Here is a 17,757-nt window from a genome sequence, read left to right as displayed (position 1 = left end):
AACATTGTTTTGATTTATCAGAAAGTATCATCTGTAAGCTTGTAGAATTCTCAGGTTTCTGCCCGGGCCTCGTCGTAAGTTCTTCATGATATTTCGTCAAACAAACTTGTTGCCATCTTCAGGTGGTTCCTGAGGGCTGCATCTCGGCTTGTGTCAGTTTTCCATATTCAGTGGCAGTTACCCTCCATCACTCTGCTCCTGTCAGTATCCATGCAGCTGCCATGGTTGTTAGGGTAGTGAAACCCGCATGCAAACTGTGGTCTTCAGTGTCCACGTTATTACCATTGGATGCTAAACTTAGTGTGCGAGAATGCGATGCTTTTTCTGAACTCGGTGCACGGTCCCATACCTGACTTAGTTGTTGACCAATGTCTCTGTTAATTAGACCATCTTGGACTCTAATTTCAATGATTGTGTTAATCGTGCAATCCCGAAAGGAGGAAGATTGACAAACTATCTTGGTTTGTCATTATCTTACAGTATGGCTGTGGTCGGCCACGGCAGATTTGGTGGTCTGGCAAAATTCAATGTGATATCTATGTTCACGGCACCTTTCTTTTTCTGAGTGTACATTTTGTTCACACCTAGCCAAGTAGGCAGTCTTCTTCATTCTGTGAGTGTGTGGTAAAAGAGGCTATTGAAGTTAGGGTCCAAGATGATGTAAGTAACAAAGATTGTGGCCTACAACCGAGTCAGTTGTGCAGTGCTGCACTGAGTCCAGAAAAAGCAAAGTGTTCCTGTGCCCTGAGGTTTGGATCTGGCAGTGATAGCATGGACACAGAAGACAGTTTGTAGCTGGGTGAGTTTATTGATGCAGCAAGACATTGGCTCCTACATAGACAGGTAGATTAGATTAGATTAATACTTGTTCCATAGATCATGAATACGATACTTCGTAATGATGTGGAATGTGTTAGGTTAATAAAAGATGTCTGTACAAGATATTACATTACACAAAATATTGCATGACATTAATGTTTAAGTCCCCCCCCCCCCCCCCCCCAATTTATATCTAAAAATTCAGCCAATGAGTAGAAGGAGTTGTCATCTAGAAGTTCTTTTAATTTATTTTTAAATGTTAGTTGGCTATCTGTCAGGCTTTTGATGCTGTTTGGTTGGTGACCAAAGACTTTTGTGGCAGCATAATTTACCCCTTTCTGTGCCAAAGTCAGAGTTAACCCTGCATAGTGAAGAACATCCTTTCTCCTGGTGTTATAGCTATGCACACTGCTATTACTTTTGAACTGGGTTGGATTATTAACAACAAATTTCATAAGTGAATATATATACTGTGAGGTTACTGTGAGGATCCCTAGATCCTTTTGATGCTGTTTGGTTGGTGACCAAAGACTTTTGTGGCAGCATAATTTACCCCTTTCTGTGCCAAAGTCAGATTTAACCCTGCATAGTGAAGAACATCCTTTCTCCTGGTGTTATAGCTATGCACACTGCTATTACTTTTGAACTGGGTTGGATTATTAACAACAAATTTCATAAGTGAATATATATACTGTGAGGTTACTGTGAGGATCCCTAGATCCTTAAATAGATATCTGCAGGATGACCGTGGGTGGGCTCCAGCAATTATTCTGATTACACGTTTTTGAGCAATGAATACTTTTCTACTCAACGATGAATTACCCCAGAATATGATGCCATTCGAAAGCAGTGAATGAAAGTAGGCATAGTAAGCTAATTTACTGAGATTCTTATCCCCAAAATTTGCAATAATCCTAATAGCATACATAGCTGAACTCACGTTTCAGCAGACCATCAATGTGTTGCTTCCAGTTTAACCCCTCATCAATGGACACACTTAAAAATTTTGAAAATTCTGCCTTAGCTACAGACTTCTGTTCAAAGTCTGTACTTATTACTGGAGTTGTGCCATTTACTGTATGGAACTGTATATACTGTGTTTTATCAAAATTTAAAGAGAGTCCGTTTGCTGAGAACCACTTAATAATTTTGTGAAATGGTAGAATGGTACAGGCTCTCCCGGTAAGATGGTGTAACACTATCACATGTAATGGAGATTATGTTAAAAATAGGGGTCTGTAGCCAAAAGAATGGAGAGTAATATGGTGTATTGAACTCTTGATTAAAATCAGCCTGCTTTCGGAAAAATATTGTTGCTTTACTTATTGACCACCCCTTCTATTTACGGTTAAAGTATGTGTTCCGTGGACAGTTCTCATTTATGTAATTCAGATAAACCGATATTGTGGGTGTAGGGCTTACAGTACAGTTTAGACGAGACGGATCGGCACCAACACGGTTGCCACTTTTGTTTTGCAGACGGCAGAGGAGGCGTCACAAGCAGTCGGTTCGGCGACCGCACCGGGTGGCTCGCAGCCTGCCCTCGGGACTGCCAGGAGGAAGGCTCTGGTTGCAGCTGCCATGGAGCTGAGCTCACCGGGGGCACCGCTGGCAGAGGAGGCCCCTGGTGGCATGGCAGCGAAGGAGAAGAAAATAGCTGAGGTGGGTCTGGTGCACTCTTCATCACTGTGTTTCCTCTGTGATATCTGAATACTGCCCAGTTCATGCAAACCTGTGAACAAAACTTGCACAAAAGAAAATTCAGTTGAGAAAAGTAATAAATGAGTCTAAATTGCTGGTCGAAAGGTGAAATGTGTAGTACTGACAACATTTCAGCAGTGGCAGAATTGATGGGAGCACTGTGCAGTTGTGTTTGAGGTGACTGTTTTGAAGGTGATCTTGTGTAAATGTAAATATACAAATAATGTACCACCTCGTATCTTCCCCCCTCATCATCCATTGTCTCCTCCCTAGTCTCCGCAACATCCTTACGACATCCCCAAATCATTCTCTCTGTCCGCAGAGTTGCTATCAGTGCAGTTGTCCCCACTGTATAATCTGCCCTGTGACTCCACCAGTATCACCCACCACAATCCTACAATATCAGAAGTGGAGCAACGTAACAAAACCATGCATCTTACTAATGAACTAACTTGTGTCAGCCTCACTGTGTTTTAAGATTCGACTCACACACTATTACCACATCTCCCCCTCTTTTTAATTGTCTTGTCCTAATGCTTAATTGCACTATTCACCTCTCTTCCCCATACCCTGTCTCCACTTCTCACTCCATCCTCAACACCTCTGGAATGAACATGGTGCATTTCCTACTTACCTATGTACCATCTTTCACTCACTCTCTGTGTCCCACTTCATCTTTGTTTAGCCTATTCATCGCAACATACGGGTCTCTCTCAGCTCTGAGTGACCTGGCTTTCCTTTTTAACCTTCCCTGACCTATCCCCCTTTCCTCCCTTACAAAGGAATATACTGAGTGAGATGGCGCAGTGAGTAGCACAGTGGACTATTGTTTAGGAGGATGGTGGTTCAAACTTCCGTCTGCCCATCCTGATTTAGCTTTCCGCAATTTCACCTAAATCGTTTCAGGTAAATGCCGGCATGGTGCCTTTGAAATGACATGGCCGACTTCCTTCCCCATCCTTCCCTAATCCGATGGGACCGATAACATTGCTGTTTGGTCCCCTTCCGCCAAATCAACGAACCAACCAACCAAAGGAACTATTAGTTCTGAAATCTACGTAGTGTGTCACTTACACTTTCCTGTGTCTGTTGACAATACTAAACATTTCGGCTAACAGTTCAGTCTCATAATTTATTAATAAACTGTTAGAGTCACCCAGAAAGTAAAGCACCACTTTTTTTTTTCTTGCCCAACAACAGTGTTATAAATGTGAAATATTAGGCATGGGTTTTTTGAAGTTTTCCAAATGTGCATGCAAAATTTCTGTTTCCTCCAGCAGATAGTGTAGCTGCAGCAGTGATTAAAAATTATGTCTGTAAGTAATGTATGTTACAAGCAGTGCATCATCACTGAATTCCTTGCTGCAGAGAAAGAAACTGTGGAAAATATTCACAGAAGTTAGTATGTTGTCTATGGAACATTTGTAGTTGACAGGAATACATTTGGTTGTTGGGCACAGAGGGTGAGGCCGTCAGAAGGCAATTCAGTGGAGTTCCACGAATTATTGCTGACAGGGAGACCGTCCACGGTTGTTAGACGTGACACATTGCAGCGTGATGATTATCTCATTTCTGGGGATCGACACACTACAACTTGGCAGTGGGTGCTGCTTCTGTCACTCCGCAAACAAAATATGTGACGACTTCCTGTAAAAGGGCTTAAGTCCCTTGACTATACGTTTGAGGGGGAGAAGACTGTTTGCCATCTAGTTCGGCTGTGTTAGTTCAGTTCCAATTACTGTAACTGCTCCTGCTGTTATTCTTGGACATTTTTGTTACAACAGTTTTCATTTGACAAGCAAAGTTAGACATTTTTTGAGGTGTTTATAGTGCACAGATGTAAGTCCATTTAACAATTAACTAGTAAAAAAATTCCAGAAATAGTGTTTCATATTGTTTTGATATTGTTATTCTCAGCTAAAATCATACTTTTTAATCTGAAACACCTTTTTTTAAGTCAATAGGGGTATAACATATTTTCCTGGATGAGTGTTATCTTCATGTTTAACAGTTTATTTCTTACATTTTTGCAGATATCTTACAGTATTCTAGGAGTAATATTATTTTATTCTTTTAGAACATCCAAACACATAATAAATAAAACATAAACTGTGGTTTTTAAGCATTGCACAAAGTCAGTGATTTACCAATGCTCTTTCAATCTTCTTCGCTATCATCACATGCTCCAGCCGTGTTGTTCCAGTTAACACACACTTTGTAGAAAATCTCTTTGTCTCCTCCATGGGGAATGTATGACAGTGCTTGCTGAATGTCCGCTACTTTCTCGGTTCTGATGAGGATACTGCTTTCTGGTTATGCTATGATGCTGGGTAAAGCTATACCATTTGTGTTAGTAGGCTGTGCAAGCTTAAATGTATGACCTACAGGGCTTTGTATGTAAGGTGAAGTCATTACACATTCTTTCAGATCTGAAGAGTACTTAAATACCATATAGTCACAAGGCTTAAATGTAACATGCTTAGATGGGTCACAGAATGTTTCACGGTTTCCATTGATAGTGTTGCTTACTAACACAGCTGTGGACATCAGGTACTAACATTCAGTATGTCACGTGATTCCATCGTTTTCGCATTGGTGACACTTTTTGAACTGTGAAAAATTATTGATGTGTGTAGGATAGGGGTATACACTCTGTCCTCTTTTCTACATTTCTTCACTGTCCCAAATACTCTATTATAGGGCAAAAAGGAATGTCCACATATAGAAAATTTGTGAATAATACACTCCTGGAAATGGAAAAAAGAACACATTCACACCAGTGTGTGAGACCCACCATACTTGCTCCGGACACTGCGAGAGGGCTGTACAAGCAATGATCACACGCACGGCACAGCGGACACACCAGGAACCGCGGTGTTGGCCGTCGAATGGCGCTAGCTGCGCAGCATTTGTGCACCGCCGCCGTCAGTGTCAGCCAGTTTGCCGTGGCATACGGAGCTCCATCGCAGTCTTTAACACTGGTAGCATGCCGCGACAGCGTGGACGTGAACCGTATGTGCAGTTGACGGACTTTGAGCGAGGGCGTATAGTGGGCATGCGGGAGGCCGGGTGGACGTACCGCCGAATTGCTCAACACGTGGGGCGTGAGGTCTCCACAGTACATTGATGTTGTCGCCAGTGGTCGGCGGAAGGTGCACGTGCCCGTCGACCTGGGACCGGACCGCAGCGACGCACGGATGCACGCCAAGACCGTAGGATCCTACGCAGTGCCGTAGGGGACCGCACCGCCACTTCCCAGCAAATTAGGGACACTGTTGCTCCTGGGGTATCGGCGAGGACCATTCGCAACCGTCTCCATGAAGCTGGGCTACGGTCCCGCACACCATTAGGCCGTCTTCCACTCACGCCCCGACATCGTGCAGCCCGCCTCCAGTGGTGTCGCAACAGGCGTGAATGGAGGGACGAATGGAGACGTGTCGTCTTCAGCGATGAGAGTCGCTTCTGCCTTGGTGCCAATGATGGTCGTATGCGTGTTTGGCGCCGTGCAGGTGAGCACCACAATCAGGACTGCATACGACCGAGGCACACAGGGCCAACACCCGGCATCATGGTGTGGGGAGCGATCTCCTACACTGGCCGTACACCACTGGTGATCGTCGAGGGGACACTGAATAGTGCACGGTACATCCAAACCGTCATCGAACCCATCGTTCTACCATTCCTAGACCGGCAAGGGAACTTGCTGTTCCAACAGGACAATGCACGCCCGCGTGTATCCCGTGCCACCCAACGTGCTCTAGAAGGTGTAAGTCAACTACCCTGGCCAGCAAGATCTCCGGATCTGTCCCCCATTGAGCATGTTTGGGACTGGATGAAGCGTCGTCTCACGCGGTCTGCACGTCCGGCACGAACGCTGGTCCAACTGAGGCGCCAGGTGGAAATGGCATGGCAAGCCGTTCCACAGGACTACATCCAGCATCTCTACGATCGTCTCCATGGGAGAATAGCAGCCTGCATTGCTGCGAAAGGTGGATATACACTGTAGTAGTGCCGACATTGTGCATGCTCTGTTGCCTGTGTCTATGTGCCTGTGGTTCTGTCAGTGTGATCATGTGATGTATCTGACCCCAGGAATGTGTCAATAAAGTTTCCCCTTCCTGGGACAATGAATTCACGGTGTTCTTATTTCAATTTCCAGGAGTGTAGTATTGAAACACTCTTTATCTGTGAGTGATAGAAACATACGTATAACTGTACGATTCTTGTCTCGTCCCATGCATCCGTCAGAGTATACAAATCCACACAGAGTTTAGTGTTAAGGGGCCCGAAGTCCTGCTGATACTACTTGAAGAAATTGAAGCCTTGGTTGGAGTAAAGTTCTTTTAACACTAATTAATGTATTTTTGACTGACCAAGGTGGTACACACATTCTGGAGGATGACAGTTCAAACCTGTGTCCAGCCAGCTCGATTTAAGTTTTCCGTAATTTCCCGAAATCCCTTCACCCAAATGCTGTGATGGTTCCTTTGAAAGGGCACGGCCAACTTTCTTCCCAATCCTTCCCTAATCCAGTGAGACCGATGATCTCGCTGTTTGGTCTCCTCTCCCCATCTGACCAACCAACGACCGACCGACCAAACTTATGTACTTCTGTGTCGAGATCCTGACAACATGTTGTTGTTGTTGTGGTCTTCAGTCCTGAGACTGGTTTGATGCAGCTCTCCATGCTAATCTATCCTGTGCAAGCTCCTTCATCTCCCAGTACCTACTGCAACCTACATCCTTCTGAATCTGCTTAGTGTATTCATCTCTTGGGCTCCCTCTATGATTTTTACCCTCCACACTGCCCTCCAATGCTAAATTTGTGATCCCTTGATGCCTCAGGACATGTCCTACTAGCCGATCCCTTCTTCTAGTCAAGTTGTGCCACAAACTTCTCTTCTCCCCAATCCTATTCAATACCTCCTCATTAGTTACGTGATCTACCCACCTTATCTTCAGCATTCTTCTGTAGCACCACATTTCGAAAGCTTCTATTCTCTTCTTGTCCAAACTATTTATTGTCCATGTTTCACTTCCATACATGGCTACGCTCCATACAAATACTTTCAGAAAAGACTTCCTGACACTTAAATCTATACTCGATGTTAACAAATTTCTCTTCTTCAGAAACGCTTTCCTTGCCATTGCCTGTCTACATTTTATATCCTCTCTACTTTGACCATCATCAGTTATTTTGCTCCCCAAATAGCAAAATTCCTTTACTACTTTAAGTGTCTCATTTCGTAATCTAATTCCCTCAGCATCACCCGACTTAATTTGACTACATTCCATTATCCTTGTTTTGCTTTTGTTGATGTTCATCTTATATCCTCCTTTCAAGACACTGTCCATTCCATTCAACTGCTCTTCCAAGTCCTGAGAACATACTTTACTTAAAAAAAATCGGTGCTCTCGGGTATTCAAAAGTGTGCTCAAGATGGGTCCCATGCTGTTTTACAGAGGAAGACAAATCTCACAGAAAAACATTTGTTCTGAGTTGTTGAAAAGTTATGAAGTTGATGGGGAGGCCATCTCGGTATGAAACTTGGGTTCACCATTTTGAGCCTGAAACGAAAAGACAATTGATGGAATGGCTTCATCCTTACTCTCCACAGAAGAAAAAATTCAAATCAGTTGCTTCTGCTGTTATTATATCGTGATGGGATGTTGAGGAAGTAATTTGTGCAGTGAAGAAATGGTTTTGTGGCCAAAGGACAGTGGAGGATGGTGGAAATGAGTGATTTGGAGTGATGAATCATGCTCTACCGCATGGAAATCCAATGAAGGGGTTTAGGCTTGGCAGATGACTGCAGAATATTACATGCTATCATCAGTAGTTCCAGCGGTGAAGTACAGAGGTAGTAGCTTTACAGTATGGAGTTGTTTTTTGTGGTTAGGGTACACTCTCCTTATCGTGTTTATAAAAATGCTAACTGTAGGAGAATATGAACACATTGTACGGCATTGTGTACTGCATACAGTAGAGTAACAGTCCAGAAACTATGATTGTTTATATCACCATGACACAGCATATGGTCATAAAGTAGCAATATGAGACAGTGGTTTGTGGACAGTAACATTCCTGAAATTGACTGACCTGCCTGAAGTTCTGAACCGAACCCAATGGGGAACAGCTCTGGGATGAGTTAGAACATCAACTTCATTCCCAGACCCCAGTGTCTGACATCTCTATCTTCTCTGGTATCGTCTTCTCAGGAAGAATAGGCTGCAGTTCCTATACAGACTTTCAGACACCTCATTGATAGTGTTCTCAGCAGAGCTCAAGCCATCATATTGGTGAAGGGTGTACACACCTTATATTAATGTCCACTAATAGGTGTCCAAATAATTTTGATCAAATAGAGTATATGCTTTGTTCTACAGTTGGTATACACAAATAATGAATGTATTCCAGTTGCGACAGCACTGATGTATTTAGTTGTGGTGTTGATGTAAGGGTCTTATATTCTGGTAACTGTGGTTTTGAAAAAGTCACATATTCAGACTATATGTGCCTCATTAGTTGTCATAAATTCACTTGTTGGTGGAGGTATATGCATTATGCAAAGAGTAATAATAAATGTGACTGACTCCAGTAATTTGTCACTTGAACTGACATTGTTAATGGTAACGGGCACAGTTAAACCCAATTTGAAATGTTCACATTCAAAGTATAAGGGGCGTTCAAAAAGAAACGAGCCGGAGGCATAATTACAGAAACCCGTACCTGTATGTTAAAAGTATTGACCCTCGCTGTTAAGTCATTTTTCCCACTGTGACACAAGGCGGTGAATGGCTGTCTCGTAAAATTCCCGGGGGCTGCAATGTTAACCAGTTCGGCATGTATAGCTGGATGTTGTCGTCTGAGGTGAATTGTTTTCCCCTCAGAACCTATTTAAGGGGACCAAAAATGGTGTAATCACAGGGAGAGATGTCCGGACTGTATGGAGGGTGGCCAAGAACCTCCACTTGAATTTCTGTGCACGTGCCATGACTGTGTTGGCCGTATGAGGCTTTGCATTGTCGTGGAGCAGAATGACCCCATGAGTGAGATTGCCTGGTCATTTTTATTTGATCGCTTGGCGAAGGGTGGTCGAGGTTTGCGAGTAACGCTGGGCATTCACTGTTGTCCCGTTCTGCAGGAAGTGAATCAGAACAGAGCCATCTTGGTCAAAGAAGAACATCGGCATAACCTTTCCTGCACTCGTGCGGACGACGACATCCAGCTGTACATGCAGAACTGGTTAACATCGCAGCCCCGGGAATTTTGTGAGACAGCCATTCACTGCCATGTATCACAGTGGGACAAGTGTCTCAACAGCCAGGGTTAATACTTCTAACATACCGGTGCTGGTTTCTGTAATTATGCCTCCGGCTCATTTCTTTTTGAACGCCCCTTATATCTTATTTGTTGTTCTGTACATACCATTTTCTACTCATTGTAAAACTTGAAAAACAATGTGCTACATTTGTATATTGAATTAATTAGCAAGAAAACACCTTTTTACGTGCTGCACATGAATTTTATTTATACACCCAGACAGGTTTTGCTTTTTTAACAAGACATTGTCAGTAGGTGTAACGTAACATTGTTACATTACGAAAGTACAGCAAGTACACGAAAAGTGGGACTTTCGACCTGTTTTCCACATGGCCGGAAAGTGAATGATCTTCAGTAACAAATTAGAAATGTTACTGACATCCACTGAGGGAGGACCCCTTGTTAAGAAGGTAAAAGGCATGTGGGTGTATAAATAAAATTTGTGTGCAGCATGCAAAAACAAATTTTCTTTCTAACCACAATTTATGTATAGCTGCTGCAAAAATGTCCTCCATAAGAAACTTCGTGAGTATGTGTTTTGAGATACTATAATATTCCAAAAGAAAAGTTGTATACATGCATCATTTTTGTTTCCGTTGCAGCCGTCAAGTGCACCGACAAAACAACCTGCTACACCTGTCGACAAACGAGAAATTAAACGACCACGAAAAGGCCCCGTAATGGCTACGTTATCTCCGACTGGGGATTTGAGTGTCATTTTGGGCATCACCGGTGACGACGAAGCGGCACGAATGGTGCCCAGTCTTTCGACAGACCAGAAAATAAGGGTGAGTACTGCTTACAGCGTGTAGCGGTCGGGAATTAATTGGCAGCTTTGAACTACACTGGGGATCAGGGCTCAAATCCTTGTCGACCCTTTTATGAGCATTTACCAAATGGGCTACTGTGACGTATCTCGTAGCCCACATCACATATCTTTATAGCCAGTATTTCATCCACAGCTACATCTACATATATACTCTGCAAGCCACCATACTGTGCATGGCAGAGGATACTTCATACCCCTACTAGTCATTCCATTTTCTGATCCATGTGTTGATATAGTGAGGGAAGAAACAATTGTCTATATGTGTTCTTATAAGTCCTAATTTCTCTTCTCTTGTCTTCATGAGATAAGAGATGCCTGTGACTTGATTGGAGTAGGTGATGTTGGTGGGAGGATAGTCTTACTTCTAGATCTATTTTAGAGATATGAATAATGAGCAAAGGTGTTGGGTGCAGGGGTGGAGTAGGAATGAACAAGGATATTGTGTGGGTTGATGGGAGTATTGGGGGTGTGTGAGGATGTGACTAGGAAAATCTGTCTGTGGACAAGGTTTTGTGGTAGTGCCTGTCTGTGAAGGTGTTCGTGAGATCTTCAGCGTACTGGGAAAGGGAGGTCTCGTCACTGCAGAAACGTCGTCCATGGATGACTAGACTGTATGAGAGGGATTTTTTGGTGTGGGAGGGGAAGCAGCTAGTGAAATGCAGGTACTGATGGTGGTTAGTGGGTTTATTTTGGACAAATATGTGGATGGAGCCATCAGAGAGGTGGAGGTGGTATGTTGGCTTGAGGAGGTCTAGGTAAAGCAGATGGGAGAGAAGGTGTTAAGATTGTGACTGAATGAGGCTAGGGTGTCTGGGCTAGATTTCTTCCACAATAAACCCTCTAACCACCAACAGTACCTGCATTTAAACAGGCTCCATCCCTTCCACAGCAAAAAATCCCACCCATACAGCCTAGCCATCTGTGGAGAATGCACCTGCAGTGATGAGGACTCCTTTACACAATATGCTGGAGTTATGATGAATGCCTTCACAAACAGGTACTGTCCCCCAAACCTTGTCCACAAACAGATTCCCTGTGCCATACACTCATACACCCAGAATCAACTACAAATCAGCTCCCCCATCATCACCCAGTATCACACTGCAACGTAACAACGGAACCATATACTTTGTCAGGGCTTCAATTATCTCTCATTGTGCCCTGAAACGAGGGACATTCCCTGTGGAATCAGTTGAGGTGGCACAGTGGTTAGCACACTGTACTCGCATTCAGGAGGATGATGGTTTCAAACCCACATCTGGTCATTCTGATTTAGGTTTTCTGTGATATCTGTAAATCACTCCAGGTTCATGCTGGGTTGGTTCCTTTGAAAGGGCATGGCCGATTTCCTTCCCCAGCCTTGGATCAATCCAAGCTTTTGCTCCACCTCTAATGATGCCGATGTCGATGGGATGTTAAACCCTAATCTGCCTTCTTGTACCCAGCTGAAGATTAAGGTCCAAAACCTATCCAATTCACCCAACCAACACTACTCCTCCAGTCCTGTCATAGGGTTATCCTGCCTCGAGGCCGAGTCACCTGTGAAAGCAGCCATGTTACACGCCTGCTCTCCTGCGAACAATGCACAGCTTTTTATGTTAGTATGGCTACCAACTGGCTGACCACCAGGATGGATGGCCGGTGCCAAACTGTTTCCAAGAACAGAGTTGATCACTCGATGGCACGACATGCAGCTGAGCACAACGTGCTCAATTTCAATGGCTGCTTCACAACCCGTGCCATTTGTATCCTTCCCTCCACCACCAGCTTTCCTGAACTACTCAGGTGAGAGTTATCTTCACAACACATCATTAGCTCCTGTAATCTCCTGGGCTTCTATCTCCAGTAACTCGCTGTCATCACACCCTCCACCCAACAGTTTCCTCTTCCTCCTTCCTTTCACTCTCTCCCAAATTACATCACTGTTAGCTTGTGGCGCTCCCCACGAGCTCCGACAATTGTGCATCACACGCCTAGCCTGTGCACCGTTCACCTCTCCCTCCCACATCTCAGCTGACAAACTAGCTGCCTCCTCCGAGCCGCTAGCCGGCACCCCGAACACCTCTCTCTGCTTCCCACTTCTCTCTCCCTCTACCCATCTCACCTGACACAAGCCCTAACACAACCTAGGCCACTCGCCAAATGCAGTACTGGCTCTATGCATCCAACTGGCACCATATAGGGATATAGATGAGTGTGTTTTCTCTACCTCTGATGACAGACTTCGTGTGACAACTGATATCTGACAGTATTTTTTTCAGTCTGCCTGCCTACTACTTGGCACTTCCTCAGAATGGTATCAATCCATCCAGTTCACATTGCTGAAAAGTAATAGTGGGATGGACTTGGATACAGGCTAGAAGAAATGCCTGAATGGGTGTAAGGCCCTTGTATTTGTTTGGTAGGAAAAAACTGTGCAGCTGAGTAGAAATTTGCTCTGATTTGTTTTATTTCAGATGTGGCTAGCAAATTAGCTCAATTTTAAAGATTTTTTTTTTCTCCAGCACCACGAATGTTTAGACTTTTCATAATAAATAACATGTTGTTCCATTATTATCGTTTGGTTGATATGACTTACATTAGAAAAAGTAAATTTAATAATTAATATTAATTAATTGCTGGAAATCAGAGTGTGATTGTCGAATGTTGAGTCAGCTAACACTTATTAATAAATAAATCATGTTACATTAAAAAATAAGTATTACAGTTCTCCTTTAATTTTTCTACAATACTGCTGAGGCGAAGGTAATACAAGATCTCTTTGCACCTGGCATTTACTATAAATGATTAAATATAAGAACAAATTGAAAATTTAAAATACACTCAGTGATTATCACTCGTTTTTAAGGTTGATAATTCTGAAACATAAAATAAACCACAACTCATACTGACTACACACATTTTTGATCCTCTTAGTGTATCATATACCACATTTTAACATATGTAGTACAAAACATTATAAAAAGTGAATATTACATACATGATACAAAGCTGCGAAAAAATTAGTACAACCTTTCAGAGATTTCCATTTCATTCAACATTTATTTTTGCAACAATATGTTTGTAGTACACGAAATGATTACATTTACATATCAGTAGTGCAGGCAGTTCTGAAATAACAGGTACTGACCCATGCCGAAACATCTGTATTAGTACATGGTGTCGCTTCTGTGGCAGCAACGCAACTGCTGACTCCGGCATCCAGATCATTCTATAGATGGCGAATACTGTGTGGGGATAGGCTATGCCACTCCTGCTCGGCCTGTTCACATACTTCTGTAAGAGTTATCGGTTGACATGTCGCACGAGTCATTCTCGTCCCGTGATATTCAACATTTGCTCCACTGGGGACAAGTCTGGAGATCGTGCTGGCCTGGGAAGTTGCTAAGTGTCTTGCTTAGCATGTTGAGTTTCGTGGGCAATGTGTGGGCAAACGCTATCCTGTTGGAACATCACCTTCCTGTTGCAAGAACAGCAAAAGAATGGGTATAACAACATTCTGCATGTATAGAGTGCTGGTTAGTATCCCCTCCGGAAACACCAAAGGTGAAAAAGAGTTGCAGCTTATCGCACCCCAGACAATAAGGCCTGGCGTTGCGTCACTGTGTCTCAGATGAATGCACTCACCAGGTCTACATCGTCTGTGCAAACGATTATCACTTGCGTGCACGCAGAATCTACTTGCGTTACTGAAGACCACAACGTGCCAATTCATCTTCCGAGTGATCCTCTGATGGCATCAGTCGAGCCGTGTGTGTCGATGCTATGCCGTGACTGGAAGACGGGTTGGAGGTGTGCGTGCCCGTAGTCTCACTGTTAATAACTGGTTTTCAGCCATTTGAGTTGACACATCTGGACTTCCAAGCCCTCTTATTTGTGCTGTGGTAGCTGCACAATCTGCCATTGTTGCCCTTACAATATTACGATCCCGGTGGGCATCTGTGGTGTGTGGACGTCCAGAACCTCATCTGTGAGTGTGAGAATGTTCACACGACCACTGATACCGGCACCATTGCGCAGCTGATGCATCACGTCCAACTTGTGTGGCAGTTCTCTGAAAGGACCGTCCTGCCACTCGGGAGCCCACAATATGACCGCTTTGAAACGTGTTCAGGTGGTTGTAGGAAGCACAAGTGTACCCCTGTGGTATGGTTGCCTGCTTGCTTCACTGTTTGCATCTCACTGTCCCATCTGGCTGTGAGCATTCCCTATTAAAGGGTAGCCACAGATGACGCTCTGGTAGCCGTGCCAGTACGCTATATGTTGGCAGACAATGTTGAAACCATTATCAGTATATCTACTACCCACAGGTGGCATATCAGTTAAGGGTGGTAGGACGTCAAACGGGCCGACTTGGAGCAGGAGAGGCACCATAGGACATTTTAATTTCTACTGTCTATACTTTTACAAGTAAATTCATAAAACTTTGTCAGCATGACCAGGAAGGATTCAGGATTCACATTCGTAGAAGCTGAAGTTCAAAAACATAGCAAAATAAATTTTCTTTGCATGTGAAATTTCATCATTTTTTCACTTACTATTGGCTGCATTTGTTGCTATAGGTACACTTTTCTTCATAAGTAAGAGAGACTGTTTGATGAATTTTGCACAGCATTCAAACCATACTTACAGGTGTCTGAAACTCTAGAATGTATTTAATTTATGAAAAAATGAATGAGCTGTTATGTTTTGAACTTTATGTTTAGAAAAAAATAAAATTTTATATTAAATTATCTCAATTTTTACCACAGTTTTTAATAGATTTGGAAAATTCTAGAGTTTCATACACCTGTAAGTATGGTTTGTATGTTGTGCAAAATTAATGAAAGACTCTCTCTTACTTGTGAAGAAAAATGTACCTATAGCAACAAATGCAGCCAACAGTAAGTGAAAAAATGATGAAATTTCATATCTAAAAAAAATTTATTTTGTTATGTTTTTTGCACTTCCACTGCTATGGGTGTGAATCCTGAATCCTTCCTGGTCATGCTGACAAAGTTTTATGAATTGATTTGTAAAAGTATAGACAGTAGAAAATAAAATGTCCTGTGGTGCCTCTCGTGATCCAAGTCGGCCCGTTTGACGTCCTACCCCCCTTAAGTATGAAAGCATACCAGTATCCAATAGCAACCAGTAGTCACCCAACCAGCACGCACATTATGTTACATTAAAATAGCTCAGCATTTCTCTTGTAATAAAAACATTGTTCAGCTCTGGTAATTTAGACTTGCATGTGGGTTGCAGTTTTTGTTCTACTTGTAGAAGATATTGGCCCTTTTGACACTGTTACATTGTGATGTAGGAGGGCTATCCACAAAGTACATTACGTTTTGGAATTAAAAATAAATAAAGTATTGGAAATTTTTTTATTGTATACAGATGAAAGCCACACTTAAACCTACTTTTCTACATAGTTGCCATTTAAATTAAGGCACTTATCGTAGCGATGAACGAGCTTGGAAATTCCTTCGTCGTAAAATTCGGCCGCCTGCGCCTTCAACCACGTAATGACTGTCTTTTGGGACAGAAAAGGTGTGATTTTTGTGGATTTCCTGGAAAGAGGCACTACAATAAACTCTCAAAGGTATTGCCAAACTCTGCACAACCTCAGAAGAGCAATACAAAACAAGCACAGGGGAAAGTTGGGCTCAAAAATCTTGCTGATTCACGACAACGCTCGGGCCCACACAGCAAATGCCGCTCGTGAAGTTCTCGAATCTTTTAAGTGGGAGTCGTTTCCTCATCCGCCGTACAGTCCCGACCTGGCACCGAGCGACTTCCACTTATTCCCAGCAATGAAGAAGTGGTTGGCTATGCAGCATTTTGATGATGACGCACAGCTTCAAGAAGAGGTAACCACGTGGTTGAAGGCGCAGGCGGCCGAATTTTACGACAAAGGAATTTCCAAGCTCGTCCATCGCTACGAAAAATGCCTTAATTTAAATGGCAACTATGTAGAAAAGTAGTATTTAAGTGTGGCTTTCATCTGTATATAATAAAATAAATTTCGAATACTTTATTTATTTTTAATTCCAAAATGTAATGTACTTTGTGGATAGCCCTTGTATTTGTTGTACATTGGTATGCGGATTATTACTTGCTGGCAAATAAAAACATCCAATGTATGTTTTATGTGATGTTGCTTGATAATACCAAACAGGACAGCATTAGCTAATCACAAATGAAATAAACTGTTTATTTCAAATAAAAAGGACACAATGCTGCAGCAAAATGACTTCTTTCCAGAAATTTATTTTTATCGTTATCTGTGAGAGTTCTCTCATTTTGAATTATAAAGAAAGGCTTCTTTTAACCTTCAAAATTCACACATGAAGGCTTCTCATTCTTAGTAAAATAACAGCTGTGGGTGAGTGAAAGCTAACAGCTTATTAACATCTACATCTACATCCATACTCCGCAAGCCACCTGACGGTGTGTGGCAGAGGGTACCTTGAGTACCTCTATCAGTTCTCCCTTCTATTCCAGTCTTGTATTTTTCATGGAAAGAAGGATTGTCGGTATGCCTCCTCTGTGTGGGCTCTAATCTCTCTGATTTTATCGTCATGGTCTCTTCGCGAGATATACGTAGGAGGGAGCAATATACTGCTTGACTCCTTGGTGAAGGTATGTTCTCGAAACTTTAACAAAAGCCCGTACCGAGCTACTGAGCGTCTCTCCTGCAGAGTCTTCCATTGGATTTTATGTATAATCTTCGTAACGCTTTCGTGATTACTGAATGATCCTTTAACGAAGGGTGCTGCTCTCCATTGGATCTTCTCTATCTCTTCTATCAACCCTATCTGGTACGGATCCCACACTAGTGAGCAGTATTCAAGCAGTGGGCGAACAAGTGTACTGTAACCTACTTACTTTGTTTTTGGATTCCATTTCCTTAGGATGAATCTCAGTCTGGCATCTGCTTTACCGACGATTAATTTTATATGGTCATTCCATTTTAAATCACTCCTAATGCGTACTCCCAGATAATTTATGGAATTAACTGCTTCCAGTTGCTGACCTGCTATATTGTAGCTGAATGATAAGGGATCTTTCTTTCTATGTATCGCAGCACATTACACATGTC

General features: G+C 42.8%; 1 protein-coding gene across 1 annotated transcript in view; it reads left to right on the top strand.

Moving 5' to 3' along the window:
• Positions 1 to 17,757, top strand: part of LOC126215199 (FAST kinase domain-containing protein 4) — an 86,825-nt gene that overhangs the window by 10,720 nt on the left and 58,348 nt on the right. Inside the window, exons 2-3 of the mRNA XM_049941864.1 lie at positions 2,299 to 2,481; positions 10,447 to 10,632. Coding sequence (XP_049797821.1) covers positions 2,299 to 2,481; positions 10,447 to 10,632 — 369 coding nt within the window. The remainder of the gene's footprint in view (positions 1 to 2,298; positions 2,482 to 10,446; positions 10,633 to 17,757) is intronic.

Source organism: Schistocerca nitens, chromosome 12, assembly GCF_023898315.1.
Source record: "Schistocerca nitens isolate TAMUIC-IGC-003100 chromosome 12, iqSchNite1.1, whole genome shotgun sequence".
In the NCBI taxonomy this organism is placed as follows: domain Eukaryota; kingdom Metazoa; phylum Arthropoda; class Insecta; order Orthoptera; family Acrididae; genus Schistocerca; species Schistocerca nitens.
The sequence above is the reverse complement of the archived record's forward strand: the minus strand, read 5'-3'. Positions and strand labels throughout refer to the sequence as shown.